At 30.6% G+C, this 27271-nt stretch overlaps 2 protein-coding genes across 2 annotated transcripts in view; both read right to left on the bottom strand.

The window, feature by feature from the left end:
- LOC136981933 (putative uncharacterized protein DDB_G0282133) overlaps nucleotides 1-26470 on the bottom strand; it is a 67027-nt gene extending 40557 nt beyond the window's left edge. The window contains exon 1 of the mRNA XM_067278335.1: nucleotides 26286-26470. The gene's annotated coding sequence lies outside the window, so the exon portion shown is untranslated. The remainder of the gene's footprint in view (nucleotides 1-26285) is intronic.
- LOC136981975 (ATP-dependent DNA helicase pif1-like) lies at nucleotides 8949-9755 on the bottom strand. The gene has a single exon (XM_067278401.1). The coding sequence runs from the start codon at nucleotides 9753-9755 to the stop codon at nucleotides 8949-8951; it is 807 nt and encodes a 268-aa protein (XP_067134502.1).
- Nucleotides 26471-27271: the final 801 nt, after the last annotated feature.

Genomic DNA, 27271 nt, shown 5'->3' with positions numbered 1-27271 from the left:
AATTTCAAAAATAGCAAATTCAAAAACGTATTTTGTATTCTAGTTGTAGAATCTGACAATGTTTGTTGAATACAAAAGAAAGTGTTTGTTTTCATTAAAATTATTTTATTTTTACTGGTTTATGGTGTATGTATGTGTGTATGAAGTTATTTGCTTATCAAGCCAGTATTTTTAGCAGCAACTTTATTAATCTTTATTGTTAACACATAACAAAGACCTGAAAGAGAATTAATGAACAATTAGTGAACTCCATAATTCTTTTAATTTTGAATTTAGCATTTGTTATATTTTTAATATTAGAAATAATTAAAATATAATAATGTATATAGTATTAATATCTATATTTTTTAATTCTAATTTACTTTATGTTGTTATTTTAATTTATGTTGAAGTTACTATTACAGTAAACAACTGCATATAACTGTATTTTTTTAGTAAATCTTGTACTGAATATAACTTCCTCAAAAACCTGGAACAGTATATATAGATTCGAACATACACCTAAGCACTAATTTTCTAGCAAATAAACATAAACAAACTTACATTTCGAACGTTTTCGGCCACCAATTTTATTGGCCTTCTTCAGGAAAACAATGGAAAAAAAGTGTCCTATAAATAGAACAATGCCGCGTTGTAAATTTCAAAAGATCGTAAACGGCTGTGATGTATAGTGTGTGACATATTTCACGAATCTAGGTAGTGTTTCCAAGCCGTTGAAACAGGAATGACATCGGTATTGATGCAGGTTCCATTCTTGCTAGCCTTGTAGATCTCCACCGCTTCTAAAATTTTAATAACTTGCCGGTTAAAGACCTTGTGAATTAGCTTGGCCTGGTCCCAACAGGGGGGAAATCCCCAGATCACTGGCATAGAATTTGGCTCAGATCACAGAACATCACATTGGTCAAGACTGATAAAAGCAAGGCAGTCGTGGTCATGAAAAGGTCTACATATGTTGATACATTGCAACAATACATAGCGGACACGCAATGTCAGCTCTCGGAGGCCTCATATATATCTAAACTACAAAGTCGTGTTGTTAGGTTCACACGCAGTGGCCTTGCATCCATACTTGGCTTGCAGCACACAGTGGTCAGCTCCCCTGACACTCCACACCTCTTCGCCTTTGCTAAGACGTACAAACCTGGTCAACAATTATGGTCGGCGATTGATAAAGCCAGATTCCCAACGTTCGTATTAGAGTAATGCATACACCACAGGTTAAAGAAACACCTTCAGTCGTATTCATACACGATCGCAGATTCTTGTGCACTTCTATCCAAACTGGCTGCCATTACTTTGAATGGAGAAGAGTACTTTACTGTCTTTGATTTTGTTTCCATGTTTCCATCTATAAAATTAGAGCCTTGCTTCTGTGCATTGTGAGATTTCTTTCTAAGCACTACTCCTGATGCTTAATTATACCACTCGCAAATACTAGAGCTCACTCACTTATTATGCTACTCGTCCTCTTTTTATTTTAACCAACGCACCTACATCCAAAAACGAGGAGTACCCATGGGTAGCCCCATCTCAGGGGATCTCTGTGAATTGGTTATACGACAGTTGGAAGAGTGATCCTTGAAAAACATCATGCACAACATCCTTCTTTACACCTGATATGTCGATGACATTTTAATTGTATGGAGAAGACGTCCAGACATTAGCGAGATGTTAAATCTGTTTAATAATAATGGCTACGGACTAACGCTAAAGTTGGATCGGGAAGATCGTAATACTGTGAACTTTTTAGACATCAGGATTCAAGTGGCTGGCAACAAAATCGTCACAGCTGTTTACCGCAAAGATACATACGCCCCCCATTTCATACCAGCCAATTCAGCTGATCCATGGTCTCATAAAACTTCTGCCTTCCATGCACTGGTAGCCAGAGCCTACACACATTCTACATGCTCATCGGATATGCAAAAGGAGCTTGAACATCTCAAACAGGTAGCATTCAACCATGGATATAGCTACAGCTTTATTGACAAACTTGCATCAAAATATCTGGCCCAGTCATCGAACATCGCCAACAAAGCTGAAACGAATCAGGAATTCTTAGACTATGAACTGTCGCTACTTTGCATCTATAGAAGGATTGCAAAGAATAGAAACGTACTCCTGACCTACAAAAGGAAACCGCGTTTGACAGAAGGCGGAAAACGTTGGAAGGACAGAGCTAAGGACGCAATGGCTCCTGGGATTTACCGCATCCCCCTACATGATGAGAGGTTTGACAGAATACTGTTGTATATAGGATCCACGTACAGATCGCTGCAGGCAAGACTAAAAGATCACAAATATGACGTGCTAAAAACAAACACCAATACTGCTTTAACCAGGGCCAGTGATCCGGGGATTTCCCCCCTGTTGGGACCAGGCCAAGCTAATTCACAAGGTCTTTGACAGGCAAGTTGTTAAAATTTTAGAAGCGGTAGAGATCTACAAGGCTAGCAGGAATGGAACCTGCATCAACACCGATGTCATTCCTGTTTCAACGGCTTGGAAACACTACCTAAACTCATAAAATACGTCACACACTATATGTCACAGCCGTTTACGATCTTTTGAAATTTACAACGTGGCATTGTTCTATTTATAGAATGCTTTTTTTCCGTTGTTTTCCTGAAGAAGGCCAATAAAATTGGTGGCCAAAAACATTTGAAGTGTAAGTTTGTTTATGTTTATTTGCTGGAAAATTAGTGCTTAGGTGTATGTTCGAATCTGTAAATCTTGTTTTTCAGCAGAATATTGTTATATGAAAAAAATGATCTCTCAACACCAACTGTTGTTAGAGAGTGCATATTTAAATGCAGCAATGATGTTTGGATTTATATCTAACCTTACATGCTCTTCACACAGTACTGCATTAAATCACAGTGCAGTTTTGTATAAAACTTTTTTCAAATAAGATTTTAAAATTTTTCAAGTAATGGTTTTTTTTTTCCTTCAGGAATTTGCAACAACTGTTCTTGAACTATTTTGATAAGTCCAATTTGTTTGATAAGTCTCAGCTCTGAACCTCTAAATTTTTAATGATATCAATAAGAAAATCCTAATGTAAATTTATAAAAGCCAGATTTGCTGTCTACAAGCATTCTAGCATAAAAGTTCTCAAACATTTTAGTTGTAGTAAATATTAATATTATATTAAGTACATTGTTAAGTTTGTGGTGCAATGCAACAGTCCATCAAAATAGAAAAGTATCTATTCATTTTAAAATTTTTTCTAGTGTAAATTTTTAAAATTCCCTTACATTTTTAGAGGGAAAAATTTTTTAAAATATTCTTCTCTTCACACTTTACAGATATCTCTCTACATATAGAGAATTTTAGATTTGGCAACTTACATTGAGAAGATCAATACAATTAGCAGTTATAAAATATCAAACTGTGGCACTAATCCTTGTTGTTGCAAGAGTACATTTTGAATACAAAAATTCACAAGTTTTCTATATAAAAAAAAATCCAGCAAAGAGTTTAATTAACTTTCCCATCAACATTTAAAACTTGTCTGTTGGACCATCTGTTATAAAGTTTTTAAATAAAATATCATATTTTTAATTATTATAAAACGGCAAAAAGCTTACTTTTGAGGGTAGGCATGTTTTATAGAAAAAAAATTGTAAATGCTAATAACAAGTAAAATCGTCATTACGTCCGACCCTACTGGAGACACACACGACCCCTTGATCTTTGATCACCAAAATTTAATGTCATTAATCCCCCTAATACAAAAACATCCCTGCAAAATTTCAGAAATTTGACAAAAAAGCACAGGAGTTAAGCTTCAAAGAGAGTGAAGAAAATTATGCCCCTCTCACACACACTTCGACATTTCAAGGTATCCTGAGCCCAAAAATGTAAAAATCTCAGAGGGGTTCATTTTTTGACCGATTGCCCTACTTTCCTTCTGTTATATATAACAGCTAAAAAAGTAAAAATCTAATCACTTTACACATACATAACATTAGATGTTATTTTTTAAATAAATCTCATTAATAATAAATATCTATCTTTGATTTGTATGTTAAATTTGATCCAACCAACCAACAGTTTTCTTCTTCAAGCTTTGATAGAGACATACTTCCAGAATAACCTAACAAACCATTCTCAATACTATTGTGCAATTTAAAATTGTGTACCTGAATGAGATAAACAATCCCATTTTTCTGATCAAAACTTCCTTAATTTTCATTAACTAATTATAGTTGTACTTTGTAACATCATATCAATCAAAATTGCATTACATTTGTGTTTAGTATATTTGAACATATTCTTATTATTTATAAATATAGAATATATGAAATGTATATGCAAATTGTGGTCACATCGCAAAAAAAAAGGTGAAAAACACTCAAAGGAGAACGTAATTTCCCCATTTTTAATTTTAAAAAAAATCTCGACATATTAACATAGTCTTTGTTTACATAGTAGCAAGTAATTAAAAACTGCAGACTAAGCATTTATCAAATTTACATAAAAATTGTAAAATAAATTTAAGGGATCCAAATTAAGCTCACATGACAAATAAAATGTTCCTAAAATAAAAAAGTAGCTTTAACTCTAACAGTTTTTTCTTTATAAGCTACTGTCAGAATCCAGAGATTTTCTTCTTGCAGCCACATCTCCATCAGAAGTATCACCATATGCTGTTTTCTCAATATAATTCACTTTATAATGCATAATTTCTTGGACTTTTCTACTCTCAAAACTTGGGGTGCACATTAGAATCGAGAACAAAGTTGACTTAACATTCTTGTTTGCATCATTTGCTCTTTACTCCACTTAGCAATTTGCATTTCGGTTTTGGAATGGTTTGGTGGTCTTTTGAACTACAGCAAGCTGAGTAAATGATGTCCAGCAGATGACTCTTCCATAACATTACATTTAAGTGGAGAGTTATCTACTATGCTGAAGAACATGCCTACAGGATTTTAGTGTGATACTACATATTTTGTAAATTTTAAACTTTTGCATAGAGATGCAAAATCTTGTTGTTAAAACATTGATAACATTATAATTTTGACTGATTTTGTATTAGTCTGCAAGTTTTCTGTACCTGATAATAGTCACAAATGAATATAACTGAAAATATGGACATCACGAAGCACTGTAAACACAAAGATAAAATGCTTTTCAAAAATGCATATAATTACTGTTTAAATACAGCTGTTTGACTTTTTGCAGCTGTGTTTTTAGTGATATAGGACAAACATTAATTTGCAAGCTAACTTTTTCAAGTTTTGACATCTTGAAAATTGGGTATGCATTAGAATCGAGAAAACATAGTATATCATAATCATATTTACATAATAGTAATGCCAAACAATAGCTGGATTAAAATTGGGCTACGTTATCAGGCTTTGAGATGTTTATATATACATAATAGAAAACAATTAAAAATTGTAAACTAGGCATTAGTCAGAATTTTTATATAAATTTGATGAAGTATAGAACTGAGTTTTCAAATTCTGACAGTAGCCTAAAAAGTAAAAAAAGTCTATTGGAGTTAAAGCTACTTTTTTATTTTAGGAATTTCATTTTTAGTTATACAATTTATTACGCAATTTTAATCATTTTGTTGTCACAAAAATTTCTTTAATTGTGCAAACTGGATATTTTTATTACGATTTTTCAATTTCATTATAATTGTAAAACATACATTATTACTCTCCTTAAAGTATTAAAAAAATTTCTACTATTTTAACTCATTTTTATAAAAATCTATCATTATTTTAATCAGGCAACAAATATTTAAGCCCTCACTCTGTATTTTTTTTTGTATAAAAGTATTAACAAGTTAGTGAATCATTAATAAGTCTTAAATAAATGATAATGGATGTGATTATTTTAGCAACATTTTTTAATATTTGATGATGTTTAATTAATTTTCTTTTTGTAAATAATGAATGAGTTCACGAGGAGAAGTATTATTTTAAGAATTAATGAGAAAATGCTATTCTAATTTATTTAAAATAATTTTGTTTGTATTAGATATAGTAGAATAAACTTTATTAATGAAGTTCTAGAGAGAGAGGTGAATATCAATATGCAACTCCCATATTTCAGATAGATAACTCTTGAATTCAAAACTAAATTCTGTCTAACGGAATAAATTTGACATTCTAGACTAATTATTATGATTAGTTTAATTCTTAGAATTAAATATAATGGTAAATAAAAAACTTATAAGACTTTATTTTATAGGTTATATTTTAAAACTTATATCATCAAAACAATTAAAAATTATTTATTGTTAACTTAAGTAAATCTCTGCAACTTTCATCGCTCATTTTATTTATTGATATTCAAACTAATAAAACTGAAAATTTTATCCAAAAATTCTAAAAATGAATTTATTTATTTCTATTTTAATTTTCACAGACTTATTCTGACTGAATCTTCTAATTTTGCAATTACATTAATACTTTTTGCACTAGAAAATACTCATTTCAATGTATTTTGATTCAACAAAAATTTGATTTGTCAAGTTTGTTTAGTAAAATGTTTTGCTCTTAACTGTTCGTTAAGAGCAAAACATTTTACTAGGAATAAAAGTGTTCTAATTTTTAAAAATAATTAATTTTTTTATAACAAATTTATTTGAAAAGAAATAACAAATTCAATTGGAAAATCCAGATGAATAGAAAACACAATCTTATATTTTAAAAACAATCTAGAAGCAATCCAAATCTAAAGAAATCTGATCCTTTTTAAAAGAAAAAATAAGTTTAAAAAATAACCTATAACACACAGGTTTATCATGGCTGAACAATGTAACATTTGTCAGTTTTAACAGTAGTTATACTTTAAAAAATAAAAATAAAAAATAGTTACAAGTGCTGTATACATTTTAATTTTATTCTGAGAGAGAGAGAGATACGCATATAAAGATATATGTAATTTATTATAATCTCATTATTATGTTAGCAAGTTAGTCCAATAAGAAGAAAATATTTAAATACATCAAAGGTCACATTAACCGTAAAAGTGAATTATTTTAAATAAACAAAGATAAATTTATAATCTGTCAATTAGAAGGTTGTGGAACAGAAAAATAATAAAGTTAAATGATTTCTATTTAATGACATGTAGACTTATTACCTTTTTTTTTTTTGTTGTTGTTCCTGTATGAAGCATATTCATTGATTGTGATATTGTATAATTTAATGAAATTCATACTAATCATCTCTGAATGCAAATTTCTTTAAATTTCTTGTTTGATTATACTTTTGATAATTTTTCAGTTCTAAATTAGAGCTGAATAATTTCTTAAATTAATTGTTATTATAAATGATTTCATGAAAGATATAACATATCACACACTTGGCCTTTCTAATGCTTTTCTCAATTTATTACTAGTGGAGACAGATTCTTATTTTAAAAGATAATTTCCTTGTTTATGTCTCATCATGTATAAGTTATGGTTACTGTTATTCAATCTTTTATCATTAATTTTAATACTGTTAATCGTCATTAAGAATTTGATATTTTGTCAATATAAACTTCATAAAGTATTTACAAAGACAATAAATTCAGAACAATAACAGGAGAGGAAAGAATAAAATAAAAATATACAATAAATAAGTCGTCACCCGGATAACTCGACACCATCAGTTAAGTAGTCAGTTTTCTCTGGTCCCGGCTGACTTACATAGGCATTAATGTTAAAAAACTTCGGTTTACTCGACACCGTTTAACTCTTCACCACTGGATAAGTCAACATACTTTTGCTGTCCCACACTCTGATAAGTCGTCACCCTCTCCTGAAAAAATGAATTCACTCCATATGCATGGTGCAAACTCATTTTTTTCAGGAGGGGGAGTTGATTTATTTATTAATAATTGATTTATTAATATATATATACATATTAGTAAAAATACCTTAACATTGTATGTATAAAATAATAACAGATAAACAAAAAGAAAATATACAATCTGCATCGTCACACCAGAATCCAATTTTGCATTTTCTCACGCTAGAGGCACTAAGAATCCTTAGACGTTATTTGCCAACAATTGACAATTGCAAAGATGATGTTTTCAATGCATTCATGATCGTTGAAAAAGAAAGTCAAGACAGTTAAGTGCTCAAAACAAACAACACTAAACGAATTTTTCAGTTTTTCATCTACAGAGTAATTGTAAATAGAGGACACAATGTATTGTAAGCCTATACTACTGTATAATGCACTACTGTATTTTCCTAATTGTGGTTTTTTTTTTTTCCAACTTTGCTTTAGTCGTCACATCGGATAACTCGACACATTTCCACTTCCCCTTGGGGTGTCGACTTATGCAGAGTCAACTGTATATATATATAGTCAACTAATACAGTCAACTCTGCGTAAGTCTACACCCAGATAACGCGACACTCGTTGGTTATGTAGTCAATTTTTTGTGGTCCTGGCTGACTTACATAGGCATTAATGTTATTAACCTTAAAAAACTTGATTTACTCAACATCGTTTAACTCTTCACCACTGGATAAATCAACATACTTTTTCTGTTTCACACTTTTCAGAATTCTGATAAGTCGACTTTCCCCCTGAAAAATAAGTTCACACCACACAGCTTATTGTACGGTGTGAACTTATTTTTCAGGGGGAAAGTCGACTTATCAGAATTCTGAAAAGTGTGAAACAGAAAAAGTATGTTGATTTATCCAGTGGTGACGAGTCAAACGATGTCAAGTAAACCAAGTTTTTTAACATTAATAACATTATTGCCTATGTAAGTTGACCGGGACCACAGAAAACTGACTAATTAACCTACGACGTCGAGTTATCCAGGTGTCGACTTATGTGGAGTCAACTGTATATATTAGCTGGGGTACCCGGCTTCGCTCAGGGAGTTGATATGAGATTGTGTGGTAGTTGGAATAAAAGGATAAACTTTAAAATATAAAGAGGTAAAAAAATTTTATTGAAAACACATTCTATTTACAATACTTGTTTATAAACAACGTTTTTCATTTTGTTATCCAAGGTATCCATGTACAAATTTTTCAAATTTCCTACTCGAGAGCAAGCTACGTATAGTTGACCGTGAGAGAAGCAGGAGTGTTTGAGGTCGATGCCGCAATGTTTTAAAGTGTGTCCTTGCGCTTTGTTAATTGTAAAACTATAAGCTAATTTGATTGGAAATTGCAGTCTTTTAAATTGGAATGGCAGTTCAGTAGAGATCAGTGGTATTCTGGGGATAAATACTGTGTGTCCTTTGTCCTTTCCAGTCATAAGTTTGGCTTCGATGATGTTATTCGATAGCTGTTTGACAATCATCCTTGTTCCATTACATAGTTTTGGTAAGTTCAGATTTCTGAGTAGTATGATCGGAGATCCAATTTTCAGTCGAAGGCAGTGTAATGGCATTCCTGGTACTTGCAAACAGTTTAGAAATTCTGTAGGGAAGTTGACACTTTCTTCAACGTTTACCATCGTGTCGATTGATTTGTATATTCTCTCATTGGGAATTTTCTTTTGAATATTAAAGTTGATATTGTCGACAATATTATTTTTAGTTGCCAAAATTGCCCTTTGAAATAGCCATTCTGGATTGGTATAGTTGTGAACAATGTTTGGATAAATTTGGTCGATGAGTTCGTTTTCAGTAGTGGCTATGTTGCAAAAATCACTGTTGGGTTCAATGAGGGCAGTCATCTGGTCAGTGGGATATGTGCCTTCGCCTATTTGTAAAAGTTTTTGAGCAAAATGTGCTGTTGTTTCATCTTTCGAGAGTTCAACTCTCATATTTTTTGTTAATTTGTATCGCAGTATTTGTATGTGTGGCCAGATATGTGATTTTTTTTAAGCATGCATTGATCTCGTCTGCTGGTGTTAAATTGGAGATAACTTGAAGTGTTTGTCGAAAATCTCCTGAGAGTATGAGTAGAGCTCCTCCCATCACTTCAGAGTTTCCTCGCAAGTCTTGTAATGTTCTGTCCATGGCTTTGAGGGATTTTTTTGTATGCCATTGTGCATTCGTCCCAGAAGATAATTTTAGCTTGTTTTAGAAGTTCACCCTGTCCAGATCCTCTTGAGATTTTACATACCGGGAATTGTTCTTTGGCTATATTCAACGGTAGTTGTAGGGCCGAATGGGCAGTTCGTCCTCCTTCCACAAGTGTGACTGCAATGCCGGATGATGCCAGTGCAAGTGCGATGTGTTGTTTAGCACGTATTTCTGCCAGCAATAGATTTATCAGAAACGTTTTCCCAGTGCCACCTGGTGTGTCCAAGTAAATAATTCCACCAGTGTTGTTGTTGATCTGGTCCATGATAACATAAATTTTTTTTTGATTGTCATTGAGGAGTGGTTTGTTGTGAGCAATGTATTGAAGTAGTTTATTGATGTTGTAGCTTTTTTCCTTTGTAATTTTGAAGTTTAGCACACTGAAAGCATCTTTTCATGGTGCTGGCATCCCAAGTTGTACTAAGGTCTGGTTTTTTATTGCTAAACATTTATCTTCTAGGTGAATGAGTGTTTCATTGAAGATGTCGTCATTGAATTCGATGGCCAGTTCTGGATGAGCTTGTCAGATTTGGTACAGTATGTCATCACTCATACTCTCTTTGAAGGAGTCCCATAGCTGTTTTGGATTCGATGGGTTACATGTTGTTAGAATTATGGCGAATAAGTCTCTGATTTGTTCAGCTGAGGCTGTGATTGAGGCTTCTTGTAGTGTTAATTCCCAGTGGTTGTCGTTTTCCAGTAGTCCTAAGCATTGGCATGCTTCCCAACGCTTAGGACTACTGGAAAACTGGTCAGTGGGAAATTTCTAGAGGGCAAAACTTCTGGCCCTTATATCTTCAACAGCACACCCTTCAGGTAAAAATGAGAACCTTCTTCATGGATGGGGGATAGAGGGCTACCACACCATATAACTCCCTTGATCGTACCGGGACTCGTTTTTGAATTTTAGCAGCATGCACATTGTACACTTACTTTTATAATATATGTTGATTTATGTATATATGTTTGTTATATATATAACAAAAGTTAACATATGTATTTACATAAGGTAAACGGTTCTACACTATTCAATGTATCTGTACCAAATTTGCACAAATATTCTTCAACATCCTAGAAAATACTTATGGGAGTCCCCAACCCCAATCACCTCTAAAGCCCACTCCCTCTTAAGCCTGAGCAATGTTTTGCGTTTTGCAGTTTTATTATTGTAAATACTTGGGTCAATAAATGTATAATTTAGTTACTAATACCATTGTTTTTATCACCCTCTCCCAACCCAACCTCAACAATTTCCCACCCTTCAAAAGACTGTGCAATGCCAGGCACACAGCTAACACCCAATAAAAGTACATAACTTTTAAATTCCAGTAATATATTTCTTAGAATAATCAAAATGCTAATGTTTTTGGTTACTTCAATTGACCATCTTCAGGCATCTTTATTGTGTACAGCAGAGCTTCAGTGGAATGTGGAATTACCACATCTACTTGACTTAAATACCGGTTAACTTAATACACACTCACTTCGTTTAACCTTAATATCCGGTATTTCTTGATCGTCCAAACAAACGTTTTCATCCTCTCCGAGGACTGCCTCAGGTTATTCGAACAAAAGAATAAATTAGAGCAGGATTCCAATTTTTTTGAATTAATTTCTCGAGGAACTTTCAAAATATTCGAATATAATTTGACTATACGCGTGCGCTATGACGCGTTGCCTTTTTCGTATTCGTCACACATGTAACGCCACGCGTGCGACAGAGTGTTGCCAAATTGGAATCCTGCTCTAATTTATTCTTTTGTTCGAATAACCTGAGGCAGTCCTCAGAGAGGACGAAAACGTTTGTTTGGACGATCAAGAAATACCGGATATTAAGGTTAAACGAAGTGAGTGTGGAATGTGGAATGTCACTGTATTAAAAAGAGCTTTATAAAATAATATTTTACTGATGATACCTGAACTAAAACCTTAAAATATATTTGCGAATACTTTTGAAAGCAATTTGACATTTCCGAATGAAAAATAACTAAAGACGGATTATATTCAAGCTACAATAAGGCTAATTAATTAGCCTCATTTAACCTGAATGTAAACTGGCTTTAATCATTTGAGTACTGGTAATTAAAAATTCAGGATTGGTTATTTGAATCTACTTAGTAGTAGTAGTAATAATAACCACCTGTATTAAAAACACACAAAATTATTATTATGATTAAACTTAACATACTCTGATACTGCTAGAATCATTTATTCAGGAAAATGTTCAAATTTCAATAATTTATGACAACAATGAGAGGCAAATTTATGCAAAAAAAATAAAACCATATCTGTTAAAGCCTGGAAATTTCACATGATGATGATGTTTATATTGCATATTTATAGAGAGTTAGATATAGAATTGTAAAAGTGAAGGAAGAAGGAATATGAAATGAAAAATGGCAGAAGGTAGCTATGTTGATAGGTGGTGGTGAGAATTATCCAGGTTGAACTTTAATCCAATTTTGTCGGATGTATGTCTCTGGTACTGACAAAATTAGTGTGGACATACAAATTATCATTCACTTTTAAGAATTATTGTAGAACAGTACAGTCAACATGGTAATTAGAGACATTCCACAGGTGAAAGTATTATCACATGAATATGTATTGATGCCCTGTTTATCTATAAAGATATATATGTAGAAAGGAGGATTGTATACAATCATTGTTAATTTATTGAACAATCTTTCATTCTGCTTAAAATAAAAATATTTTTTAGTCTAAAGAACTACAAAAGAAACAAAGGTTTTAAACTATCATAGTTTCAGAATAATTTGACACACAGCTTTTTATACTATGATACACTTCTTGTCTAGTCTTCGTATTGACTTGTGAGCACTAAAATTGGCCTTTCTTTACCTAGTAGTGTAATAAGTCTAGAAGCAAAGAAAGGTCAATTTTAGTGCTCGCAAGTCAATAGCTTTTTGTTTGAAACCTAAAGATAACTATTGTAATAGCTTCAAAATTTTTTATTTAATAAATTGCTAGATATATAAAGGATTTTAGTCTCTTAAATGTAAAATTAAAAATAGTTTTCTGTGTAAAAAAATAGAAAAGATGAATAATAAACTTTTGAAATAAATTTACTCCATACCAAACTACTGAACACTGGACTATGAATAAAGTATTGTTTCTTACTTATGAATGAGTTTTAAAACTCTCTTGCATAAATCTATATTTAAAAAAAAAAAATTGAGAGATTGATGCATATTTAGGAAAAAGAAAACACCTTTGAATTTAGATTTGATACTGAATATATTTGAGTGTACAAGAGTTAATGGATAATAAGACAATAGAATGAATAACAGATGATAGAAAATCATAACATTTGTATATTAGGTAGAAAATTAAACAAATAACTACAAAACTAGGGGCCAGTTACATGAGTTACCATTTAAACTACAGAATAACTAGCTATAGAATAAACTTGTCACTAATCTAAAGAATAAGCTATGGTCATTGCATGAACTACTTTGGAAGATAGTTAACAGCCAGTTAGTTGAAAAATTCTTAATACGCAGTTGCATTATCAAAAGCACTTGTAAACAAGTTGAATGAGTGAAAAAAATGAGTAAGCAAATGCAAAGACAAATTGGTGTGTTCAGGAGAAATATATATCATTTTGGCAGATTCTACAGTATTTGCATATATGTATTTTATGATGATATATTTTTCATTACTACAAGTGTAAAATATGGTTCACTTATTATCTACAATAAACATAAACAGTTGCTTTTTTTAAAATCAAATTGCCCGTGAAACACTTACAATCGCTATACAATTTTCTAAAATCTGTTCTTTTTAAAAATATTGTCAGAATTAAGACATTGCTTAAATATTCCAAACAAGAGGTCATCCACATTAAAACTGATGTCAGCCATCTTGTTTCTTTGCTAATCTGTAGAATAAATTTTAACAGCTCAAAACTGGTCAATTAACTTAATTTATTCTAGCAATTTATATTTGTGTGATGCATTGTGGATTATTCTATAGATTAAAGTGCATTTACACTTGGGATTAAAACTCGTGCAACCAATCCTAGATTTTTTTCAGAAAGAAAGAAATAAGCTAAATTATTAAATCCTAATATATCAGTTTGAATCATATAGCTCAATGGTCCCCAGCCAGTGGTTTGCAAAAAAATTTTGGTGGTCTATGGAGAAATCTGTACATTTATCAACAAGTTATGTGAAGTATTACAAAAGAAATGCAAAATGCTTGATTGCTTTTTCTCACTCATTGGGTTTTTTTTATTCAAATCTAAAATCAAAACAAAAAAAATCACTTATCAATAAATAATATCGAAAAAATCAATAAATAATGTTGCGAGTGCAATAATGTTGTCTTTCATGAAAAAGAGCAAAATAGCCATAAACTTATTTCAAACAAGTAGCAACAAGCTTCACACTAATTTGTCATAAACAATTGAATTTCATATTAACAAAATAAAATAAAGCTTTTATTCTATAGATGTTTGTATCGTTTAAAAAAATTCATGATAGTGGTCCACGAGATTCAAAAAGTTGAATCCCATTGAAAATAACAGTGAAAATTCCAACAACTCTAACTCTTATAATTATTAAAAATCAATGTTTTTTTTTTTTTTTTGAGTCTAAATTATGGACACAACTTTAACAGCTTAAATTTCTAGAGATTTAAATGATTTTATGCTGCAATTAAGCTTGTATGCATTATTCAGATGGCAGAAAAGTAAGTTTGCTTTATGATAATGCTAACACTTCTGTAAAACAGTGAATTAACAGCAAAAATAACTGTAGACAATTGAGCTATATGGCATATCCATAATTGGTAATGACGAGATGTGAATAAGTACAACCAGTGGTTCTCAACTACAGTTTTTAGAAGTAAAGATGTAAGTCAAACGGCCTCAATTCTAAGTGTAAAATCAAAAGAAATCAAATTTTAACAATTTTGTTTCCAGAAATACAAACTTCAAAACATCACTTTGGCATATTTTTTTACAAGGTTCTGAAGTTGAGAAACTGGAATTTTAGATCAGGACAATAGAATCACATTCTGAAGCTCGCATGTATTAAATTGACATCTACCTATATATCAGCATAAACTAGATGAACAAGTATTGTCCATATTTCTTCATAAGATTTAAGTGTGGACTGAATGCAACCAGTACATGACACTCAGTGTGTTCCTCAAAGATGGTTCTTTTTTTTTTTTTTTGAAGCAATGAATAGAGACATTATCCAGCTGAAAAACATGCCAATCAGGATGGTTAACTGAAATAAAGAGCAATAAATGATCCTAAAGTATCTTAATGTATAAATGATCCTATAAATCTTACTATCCTCCCCCTGCCCTTTCTCGTCTTGCATCACATCCCCTCTGCACACTTGTATGGCAATCTCCCGTTGTTTCAGCAGCTGGGAATTAGTTAGCCTGATGATGCTCATTCAACACAGGCAAAAATGTTTGCACTTATTATAAAAATTGCTGGATTATGTTTTAGTGTTTTCTATTCCTGACAAAAATTTCACTCTCTTGTAGTTGGAAAGCATGCCCAGGCCATTAAGGAACCACCACCATCTTGCTGTTTTGAAAACCATTTCAGTTTATTTTTCAGGCAATGCCAATACTTTTGATAGCCATCTAGATCATCCAGATTAATTTTTTCAATTACATAACTCTAAAAACCTGTTACCGATGAGTATTTAATCATCCAAAGAACAAAAATACTCACCGGTAACAGGTATGTAATTGACTATCTTCCGGTGTTGAGTAAAGGGAAGTTATGTTAATTTTTTCATCACTGAATATTATGTTCCATATGTCACTTGAGTCACGCTGTTTTCTAACAGATTTCAACTTGGCATTCTTGTTTCTTGGTCAGTGATGTTTAATTATTGCAAGAAGAAATACACACCATGCCACTGTCATTATTTATTGCACATAATGAGCTGTTACAGGAAAAAGATTTAGTAATATCATTGCTACTTTTTCTCCCTCTCTTTTACTTTGTTAAAAATTCTCACTTTGTGCAGTGCTTCATGCAGTCTTTGACTTTGGTCTCATTCTATTCTTATAATGAGTTCCACACCCTTCAAAATCAAGTAAAAAGTTAGCAATAGTTGTTTTACTGTATTTAATCTTTCTTGTGATGATTCTTTGAATATCACCTCGCTTGCAATATGCCAACATAAGTTCCTTTTCCATGCTGCTTAATTTTCTTGTACTATCTACGCTTATCAAGTTTGTGCCAAATAGTAGCATATTACAATACATTAAACCATTTCTATAAAAATATTTGCTTCATATTTTTGTGCTACTTATTACAATCTGCAGAGCAGTTTAAAGCTGACTTTTACCCCTTGAATTATACAATGAGTCCTATCCCATTTACAACTTTGAATATTTGCACATAGGTAATGTAATAAAATGAAATGAATAACTATCTGTTTGAATTCAGAAGATTCAAAAGAACAAACTTTCAGTAAGTCAAAAAATTTGATATGGTCTCAACCTTATTTCCATTATTGTAGTATACCACCTATGGAATTTTGGGACTTTGAGTATATATCTGAACTGAGGAGACCGAGACAAGTTCAACAATACCCTACTTTTGGACCAGAGACGAAAAATAAAAAAGTTATCATACTTTTTTCGGCAATTGCGTGATGATCGGGAGTCGCGGTGCTCTCTCCGGTAAGCCTATCGTGTGTTTAACAGGCAGTCTGGCAAATTGGCCATATATACCTTCAACAGAGGCAGATGTTGATCCACGAGCACACTGATCATCTGCAGTTTGAGTTAAGTTCTTTCTGCACACCCTAGCACTTCTCCACCTTGGGGCCTACAGCCCCTGAGCCGCCGACACGCTTGCTATCGCTCGCGGTCGGCTAGTACTACACGCCTCTATCGCAGCTTGTCCAACAGACCTAACCTATCCCTCCAGGACATGATCGCAGTCTGACGTCATGGTTTGCAGACTTTACCACAAGATGGAGGTACTAGCAACTACAGTGCCGTCTGCATGATAGCATTAAAAAAGTAAGATAACTTAAAAAGTATGACGACTATTATTTTTTTGTCTCCGATCCAAAAATAGGGTACCGTTGAACTCGTCTCGGTCCCCTCAGTTCAAATATATACTCAAAGTCCCAAAATTCCATAGGTGGTTCTCTATAGTACCGCCCTATTTTTCATTATTTGTATCTTTCATATATATAAACTATATTTCTCATATTGCATTTTGTTTACATATATAAGGGAATCTTTGATGCAATCTTGGTTTGTCAACATGCCATCAAAAATTGCATGCATGCCACCAAGGACGACGCCAGCCAATGGGCCAGGGGGCAAGATGATGTAAATTGATAGAGGATATAAATTATATGTAGGTAAAATAAAAACGATTCATAAAGCTTTAATCATTTTCTATGTACAGGAAAAGAAATATCTAAATTAAAACACTTTTTTTAACTTACAAGAAGCCTAAGAAGATTATTTTATGTGATGTGAATGAATGTCTCTTTAATCCGAATAAATAAATCCGATAGACTTCCTCACAGCTATCAGGTTAGGTACTCCTTTATTGGAAATTACAAATGCATTTCGGGCCTATTTAGCATTGAGAAGAAGATTATTTTAATTAAAACTTAGCATTTAAATAATTTTTTTCGAATTTCTAGGGGGAGGGCAGCTGCCCCTCCTGGCGACGCCCTTGCATGCCACTAGTCCACAAAAGAATCACTGGTACAGAAAATAAAAAAACATATTTTATAATCAAAAGCATAAAAAATTTAAATATTCTAGAATTCTTTCCCTTTTTACTTTTCTTTTTGTCTTCTTTATTAAATCCAATCTTTATTAATTAATCTATTTGCTAATAATTCACTAAGTGTTTTACACACTTTATGTACAGTACATAGTTCTATATGAAATTACCATCACTGGGGGTAGCAGCACTTCCTGACATTTGATGCATAAATTGACAATTATTCACCCAACTGGCATGCTATTTTCAATACATGAGCCAATTTCGACTCAGAAAATTTTCGATAAAACTGATATTTGTTTCTATCATCATTTTAATTTTTGTTTTGACAATTTTTTAACCAACGCGACGGGTTTTTTATCCCAATTTATCACTTTTAAGACATCGTCGTTCCAATTATTCGCGAGAGAACTTCAAAAGGCGTCTGTAACATCGATTGCTTCGCAAATAAGTGCGATATTACGCGTTTATATACTAATAATTCACCATTAACAACATCTTATGACGTCGAAAAACACTAGAATCGCACGTTTTAGCAACGATTTGTTGAGAGAAAAACGACCAACACGAAAATCAAGATAATTAAGCGCATTAATCCTAGTGTGCGCGCGACTTCCGATTTATCGCCACAGATTTTTAAAATTAATCTACAACAGTATTTCCTTTTATGTTAAGATTCAAACACAAATACACACACACAAAAAGATACACTGTGATTAAGTTAAAATAATAATAATAATAATAAAGTTAACCGATAAAAATATTAATTTTAACAAAGTTACTTTGGTCTTTACTTAATCTACGTCCAGTTGATATATATGAATAATAAACGAGACGGTAATGGAGTCGAACGTAGATCCAACATATTCAACAACCTCCAGCTATTATAAGATCTTCGGATGAACTTGCCACGTTACCAATAGCATTTCTGAACGTACAGACAGACAGTCAATTGCCGCTTTTTATTCATCGTTCTGTTTCTTATAGTTTCACCGAAATTTTGCGGGCGTGAAGGGGTAAAGCGACACTACCTATACTAGGATTATTTGTTGAATTTTGAAACAATCGACTGTTTTTCTAGAAAATAAAACAGTACAAAATTCACTCAAACGAAAGAAAAAAAAATTCAGTTTGACGAGTGTATTAAAAACATCGTACACGATAAGAAAACAACATGTAGTATTCGTTTTAATTTATTGTAAGCATATGAAGTCCGTTCATTGTAACTTCATGAACGAAACGAATTAGCCACCCCATCACTGTATGCTACAAAATGTATCCCCCGCGTTACCTGTCTCAATATAGAAGCAACAACGGTGTCCTAACAAAAATGCGAACATCGGTTAATTATTATAAATTTTATCCCGATGACATCTGTTAAGAAAGTGCGGACTATTTCTTGCGGAAGCATGCGCTAAGTTATAGAGAACGGACTACAGTATAATATATTCTATGAAATGACGTCGCGTTCGTCATATTGTTCGGTGATACTCGTTGCAATGAACAGTTCAATTATCAAGCGCTAAAACTCTTGTAAAAACGGAATTTTTTTTAAAAAAATGGCGGCATACCAGCGACTAAATAGATAAAACATGCGAAAAGACAGTTCTTAAATTGGCTGAATTGTTATAATTTTAAAATAAAGAAGAAGAATAGATAATGAAGAGTTGCAACATGATAAAACTGATCTTGTTTGTAGAAATTCTCGCGCGCAATAAAGAGGCGGGAATAGCATTCACTTGAGCTTTCGTGTATTTTTAGTCTGTAGTTAGCGTCATTAATATGTCGAGGAGAAAGTTAACTGAAGATGACGTAAATAAAACATCGAAAAATATTAAAAAAGATACATTCTTCCCGTGAATTATTAGAGTAATAAAAAACAATTATGTGAGAAAATGCCATTATATTATTATCCGTTGAATTTCTATCTTCATTGCATTTTTGAGCACCGCGTGAAAAAATCGTATTAAAAAGTGCAAGGAACTATACACTTTACGATTCACAGTTACATTGGGCAGATTTACTAGCCGCAGTAATTGCACTGAGAAAGTTTGAGAGTGAGTGAGTAAATTGGATGGCGAGTGACTACTAAACTTGTCCAATGTAACTGGGAATTAATATTTTCACGCAAGGAATGGTTTAATAGCTTCCTTTTAATTCGTAATATCTGCACAGTTTTGTTTATTTGTTTGTTTAGAGAGTGTTCCCAATTTTGTTTTTAATTTTCAAGTTGGGAAGGCATTTCATAAAACCACTAAGTGCCACTACTGAAATTTGGTCCTTGTCTTATACAGGGTAAATCAGTGTATATGGTACTTTGACTTGCAAATTTTAAGATTTCATTCATAATTTTAGAGTAAGTCAATTTGACTCACAGACTTTGTAGTGAAGTACAAGTTCTGCCATTATTTCAATATAAAAATCAAAAAACAAATAATCACATGCATATGCTTTTCAATTACAATTGTGTATTAATAATTATCTCAGTATGACTTTATATTGGTGAAACAAGTGGTTCCATAAGACTGTTTTCTTTTTATTTTTGTTTTAGTCATATAATAATTAAAAAAATGAAATAGTAAAAAGGTTGTAAGAGGCAGTCAACAGATTTCTAAGAAAGCTTGCTGGAATAACCAGATGTAGACAATAGAGAAAAAATATATTATGCAATGGAAGAAAATGCATTGTTGCTATTAATGAAGAACTGTGCTTAAGTACTGAAAGTTTTGACAAGACAATTTAAGTCTTTAATATATAGAGTTAATGGAGCAAGAACTTACTCTCTTAACATGTATATATTTTTAAAATTCCTGTTTATCTTTTTTTCCCTATTGATTCTTTATTTTTTTGTTCTATGTATTAATTTTATAGACTTATCTAACAATAACAATATATACTGCACCTGAAACTCTAATATTCATATCTTTTGTAAAATATTTCTCTTCAACTATTTGTCATATTTAACATGTAGCTTTTATAAATGTATTAAGAATCTATTTACTATAAAAGATTATTGAACAAAAAGAAGTTTAAATATTAAATGAATGAGAAATGAATCATAAGAATCATTCTAAATTAACAGAGTAACTAAATGATATTAATTACATGATTTAAATGATTCATTTTTTCTTTCTTTCTCTTTGAATAGTTATTTTTCTTGTAAAAAAAACCATTGTTTATTATTATTCTTATACAAGGGCTATTGCAAATGTGGACATAATTTTTTTATTTACTGACATAGGTTGTAAAATTGCACTTGTCAGAATAACTTGTCCTCTATACAAAAAGGTACTACTCAACATCATCTACATTACAAGTGATTCATTTGTGCCTTTGTTGAACCCAACTCTGGAGTCCTTGAAAAACATTCAGGTGTGCACCATTATACCCACTTCACAGCCAATTTTACCTTCTCTGTGTCATCAAATCACTGTCCCCAAAGACTGTCCTTCATTGGACTGAACAGGTGGAAGTCAGAGGGTACCAGATCTGGGCTATACAGTGGATGGGGAATCATCAACCAGTCTGGATCTGGCACCCTGTGACTTTCATCTGTTCAGTCCAAAGAACAGTTTTCAAAGACAAGGATTTGATGACACAGAGGAGATGAAAGTGGCTGTCAAGAAGTGGGTACAACAATGCGCACTTGAATTGTTTCAAAGAGGATTCCAGAGTTGTGTTCAATATTGACACAAATGCTTCTAATGCTTACAATGTAGACTATGTTGAGTAGTATTTTTGTATAGAGGATGAGTTACTCTACCAAAAAGTGCAATTTGAACAACCTATACCAGTAAATAAAACAGTTTAAAAAGGGACTGAACCAAAACTAATGCAAAAGTTTTGGTTCAGCCCCTGTAGTCTTATTTAAATTTTTATCATAATAGTTTGTTTGAAAAGTTTAAAATATTTAAATTTTCATTATTTTAGATGACATCATCAATGAAACAAGCAATCCTGAAAGAATATATGTATAGATATGCTCTATATTTATACATATTTTTTCTTTAGGTGTTTGGATTTGTAACTTGACTATCTTAAGATTAAAAATTATTTATCTTTTTACTAGTACCTTCTAGAATTATAAACTTAAGCCTAACTACTAGGCTATTTTTGGGCTAAAATAAAACTGATTAAATGAATGAATCTGGACTAGAGATAGGCAGTCATGCTGTCACCTCATAATAACAACAGGGATTAGAAAATAAATTAAATAATCTGTAAAATTTCTGGATATAAAATTCTGAAATTGTAAAGTTATACTTATTTGTATATAATAAATATAAAATAATTAGAAAACCTTATTTATGAGGAGTTAAATATTTTATGAATATTATTTTACATGTGTAAATAATGTCTAACATGTATATCACATTATATTTAAATTTACAAGCATTTATGGAGTAATCTCTATTGTAAATCATTTCTAAAAGCTTCCTTATAATAGATTAAATCTTTATTACAAGAAAATTTTTGACATGTTAATGTTTACATAATGTAAATATAAATACTTCAGCACATATGTAAAACTGAATTAAACTGACAATGCATCTTAGAACTACAGTTCAAACTTCAGATTTTAGAAAAAAAAAAAAAAAAACAAAGAATACAAATAGCACAGATTAAGGACATTTACTGAGAATAAGATTAATATCATGAATAAGACAAAAATATTAGATAAAAAATTTTAAGTGAATAATATTGTTAAGGTGATAAACAAAGAATAATTACATTTGTGTAGAATGAACAGAAACTAATTAGCAAAGCAAGCATTGAGGTGTAAATCAAAAAACGATATATAATACTTTCAGAGAAGGGATGGATGACATTAATTTCTCTAGATACAGGCATTTAAGCTTAATTCTACAAAATTCCTGAAAATAATGACGATAAGAAAGAAATATGATTTTTGCATTAAGATTAATTATTAATTTTATATGATAACTATTAAGTGTATTTACCATGTTTAAAACAAAGTGTTAGCTTCTTTACTTTATAATATACTTCAACATACTAAGAAAAATGAAAGTTATATAAAATAGCTTTTACTTTATACTTTTAAAAACTTATTTCAAGATAAAAATACAATATAAACAATATTCCAACAATAAAGACTGAAGTAGAAGTTTAACATAGTCTGCAAGATTAATTATTGATCTTACAAAATGACATTTCTCTAAAAATTTGTTTTTATTATAAAATGTTAGAATTTCTTAACATAGGCAATTCCAATTTAAATGACTAGTTGTTCAATTTAAATTTCAATAAATTTCAACTTTGTCTTACATATTTATTGCATAAATTTACTTTATGCAATGAATATGAATATTTACAAAAATTACTAATATAAAATTATAATCTATACAATTTAAAATTAAGTACAGGTAATTAATCCCAAAATTAGTGATTTTCTTAGTTGCATTATTGAAATTTTAATGTATATATGTACTCTAACTTAAATGTTTATTTACAATAATATATTCTATTGTTATTTAAAAAATTATTAGAAGAACATTAAATTCATTTAGTATCTGTCTTTCATCAATACAATTACAAGAATTTCATATAAAATATTTTACAAAAATGAAACTGAAATTACTTTTCCTATTCATAAGAAAACATAACATATTTGTCTAATATTGAAATATATTAATCTAAATCAAAAGATTAGACTACATAAACAATTTTTGAGTTAATTACTAGGCCTATTTCTTTATGATAGCTTTTGTATATTGATTTAATTCAATCATTTTCTACTTCATAGTTTTAGTTTCCTTCTGCAATACTGTCAAGACAGTGAACAAAAATAATTACTATTTAAGAGAATGAATCATACAGGAATACCACTAAGATGAAAATACAAGCTTTAATCCATCTTAGAGGTATTCCTGTATGATTCGTTCTCTCAAGCAATTTTATGCTTACTTATAACCACTACAAGAATTGTTATTATAATTAATTGGAAATTCAAATCAAGGATGAAATAGAAACAAAATTTTCAAATCATTTATTTTAATATCACACTTATTATAATAAGTGATACGGATTTTTATTAAATCTCTAAACTTAAGTAAATATACATCTTACTATTTAAGAAATCATATTATTACTTATATTTCAATATTAAATTTAAATATTTGGCACTAATCTGAATATAAGTTTCTATGTATCAAATATGCAGTAAAATTAGTTAATTATAAATTGTTTCAAAGTTTCTTTCCTTCAATTCTTCCCTAAAAATTCTTTTATAATTAAGTAATTTTGCAAACAAAATTTCTAATTTTACATAAGTTATAAATTAGCCTAAATTTTCCTGGTTCTATGCAAACTGTATGTAGCATAGAAGCTATGCTGTAACTTACTGTTTTACTCTTTTCATGAAGTAATAATTATATATCAACGTTAAAAAACATTTTTATTGGTCATCTTTTTTGTCCATATTTTTATTCATTAAAACAAATGAGGATAAAGCATTTTTAATGAATTGTTGGGGTTGTTCTTATTGTCATTGATTTTGGGGAACAGTCATCCCTTGCATTATTTGGCATTACCATGTATTAATAAACATAAATATAATTTTTCAAGATTGGAGTGGCCTCACCCCCAACACATATATAACTACAATGTAGTAACACACAAACATAATTAATTAAATGTAGAATTTAATCATGTGTATCAGGTTTTGGAATGGGGAGAGTGTGGAGTGGGTCATCCCCTACATCATTAGAATGCATTGTCATAGGACTTAGGAAGAAGAAACTTTGAGGATAAACCTATCATAATTAGAAGTAAATTAAAGTTGCAAAATTTGAGGCCATGATACAAAGCAACTTAAATAAAGTAATAAATAAAAAGATTTAGTTTCCTGATATATATTTTTAAAAATATCTGATGCCAAAACAATAAAATTTTAAATAAGAGTTTCAATATCAACATTTAAAATCTAAGCCTTTAAACGAGTGTTGAAGTTTATAAAACATTAGAATCATAAATTAAAAGGAAACATTTGTTACATTACAAGGTATATTACTATGGCTATACATCAATTCTAAAATAAAATAAACTAGTTATATACAAAAGAATTATTTATATTGAAAACGAGAAATCTACTGATTGCAGAGAACAATTATACAATAAATCTTTTTATCACTATCCAATTCTCTCTTAGTAAGAAAAAACATATTAAATGTAATGTATAAAAAAGAAAGATAAATTTTATTTAATATCATTTAGTAGTTCAGCTGCAAGCCAGATGAAGTTTTGTATTCTGCTTGAAATATTACAGTTACTTAAACTTTGATCAATTTTATCATAGAAATAAAAATAATTTCTATTATAATGCAGAAAATATTTTCTATTAATATTTAATGAATATTGTTAGTTATAAAATAGTTAAAAGTTGAATAGATTACTTGGTAGACTAACAGTAAATCCAAATACTTAAGCTTTACTTCCTATCAGGAAAATTTAACATTAAATTAAGATTTTCTTGCACATATTAGAATTGGTCTGGTCATTAACACTTACACGTAAACAAATTAAAACGTTTAGACTATAATTCAACAGATATATAAGAAACATATTAACTTTAATTTTCTATGCTTTTACTATTTTTTCTTTTTTAAATCAAAACATCAAACACAAACAAGTAAAAACCATGTGTTAACAAGCATATGTGAAGTAATTAAAAGAAAAATTTTAAATGTCTTTTTCATTCTTTAAATGTAAAAAAACGATTAAATATTATTAAAAAAAATAAAAGCACAAAACAATATTAAGCACATAAAAACTGTTAAATTAAATGAAACTTAATCTTAAGAAATAAAAAAAACAGGGGAGCTACACTTTTATGTTTTTTAACCAAAATAGGAAATGTAAATACTTCCAACAAATGTTTTAACTGTTAAAATTTATCAATCTTTTGGGATGAGATTGGCTTTAGATTTTAACAATGGAATCATTAGAAGGAATTAAACAAAAAATTACAACAAAGAGAAATTTTGCTGATTGTTTACCACCATGGCATCTGGTGTCAAACACAAATGACCGCATGTTATACCACCCACAATTAAATTTATTAATAAACGATCACAAGTACTAAAACTTGGCCTAGTTTACTTTAAAAAACACATAAAACGGGGCCAAGAATTAATAGAAAATTGTTGTAATAACTTTTGTAAGCATTTAATCATATATCATCTAGGCCTAACAATCATTCCACCTGCTGAATTGCAACAGAAAATATTTTCACTAAGACAATGATAAAGCAATGTACACAAGCAATAAAGGAAATAAAATTAATATATATATATATGTATATATAAAGGAAACATTTCTAATGGGAAATTTAACAAATTTATAAAATGCAATTAAAAAAAAAAATAATGCTTTAAAAAGAAAAAGAAAAAAAAAAAGGATTGTTAGGCCTAACGCTAAAACAGGAAACTAAGCTTAAAAATGAAGAAATAACGAAGCACGGGATTAAAATTATTGACATTTCTTTCGTATATTATATTACCTTTACTAATATCGTTATAATTATTTCGTTAAAACCGTCTTTAGTTGTATAAAAGCAACTTTTCTATCGTTTTACAAAGTAGGCCTAACATCTTCCCGCCTCTGTCACGCTGTGAATTATGGGTAGGCGAGAAGATCACTTTTTAGGATCCACGTGGATGATCGAAAATATTTCCATGCAACACGAAACTCGAATTAAAAGATTAAACGCTACGACTCACCTCTACCGTTCTACTAACGTAACCCGGAGTTGTCGATTATAATACAAACAGTAATACATTCTTTCGTATACTTTTTATCCGTACCGTCGTACGTATTTTCTTATTCCTCACCCCGAAATTACGAATCGTAGTTTATACGAGAAGAAAAAAAATAATAAATAAATCTTACTTTTGCCTGTTTTATTTTCTTTAACGAACACTTGAAAACTCTCTCCGAAGTTTAGGGTTGTTTTTATCGTTTCAAAGTCTAGTACAGTAATGTTGCGTTCGGTTGTTTACGCGTTTAAACATATACTTGATGTTTACGGCGATACTTTGGTATAACAGCGGTAATTTTCCTTTATAACTCGGAAGAATCTAACCTGGTGGTAAAGTTACTCTCGAGTTTACATACAGACTTGTTATATTAATAAATAATCTACAGTTTTATAAGATTGGGTATTTGTTTAGTTCTTGCTTGTGTATTACACAACGCATTTAGTAATTTTTATCGTCGTTTCGTTAGGCTTTACAGTAGGCAAGTTTTTACTAAAAGAAAAAACCAAAAAATATTTCCAAGTTGCGATTTATTTAGTGAAGAAACTTTGTTTTTCAGTACGAATATTAGAAATGCTGTAAAGTTGCAGGACTGACATTTATAGCGTGTATACAGGCCAATTTACGTATGAACGCTTGTATACATGCAAATATATTAAAATAAAATTATATAATTTACAATTAGTTCTAATAATTATTCCTTTAAAAAACAAGAAAATATCGAGGCATT

Source organism: Centruroides vittatus, unplaced genomic scaffold (assembly GCF_030686945.1).
Source record: "Centruroides vittatus isolate TY-2023 unplaced genomic scaffold, ASM3068694v2 contig_799, whole genome shotgun sequence".
NCBI lineage: Eukaryota > Metazoa > Arthropoda > Arachnida > Scorpiones > Buthidae > Centruroides > Centruroides vittatus.
The sequence above is the reverse complement of the archived record's forward strand: the minus strand, read 5'-3'. Positions and strand labels throughout refer to the sequence as shown.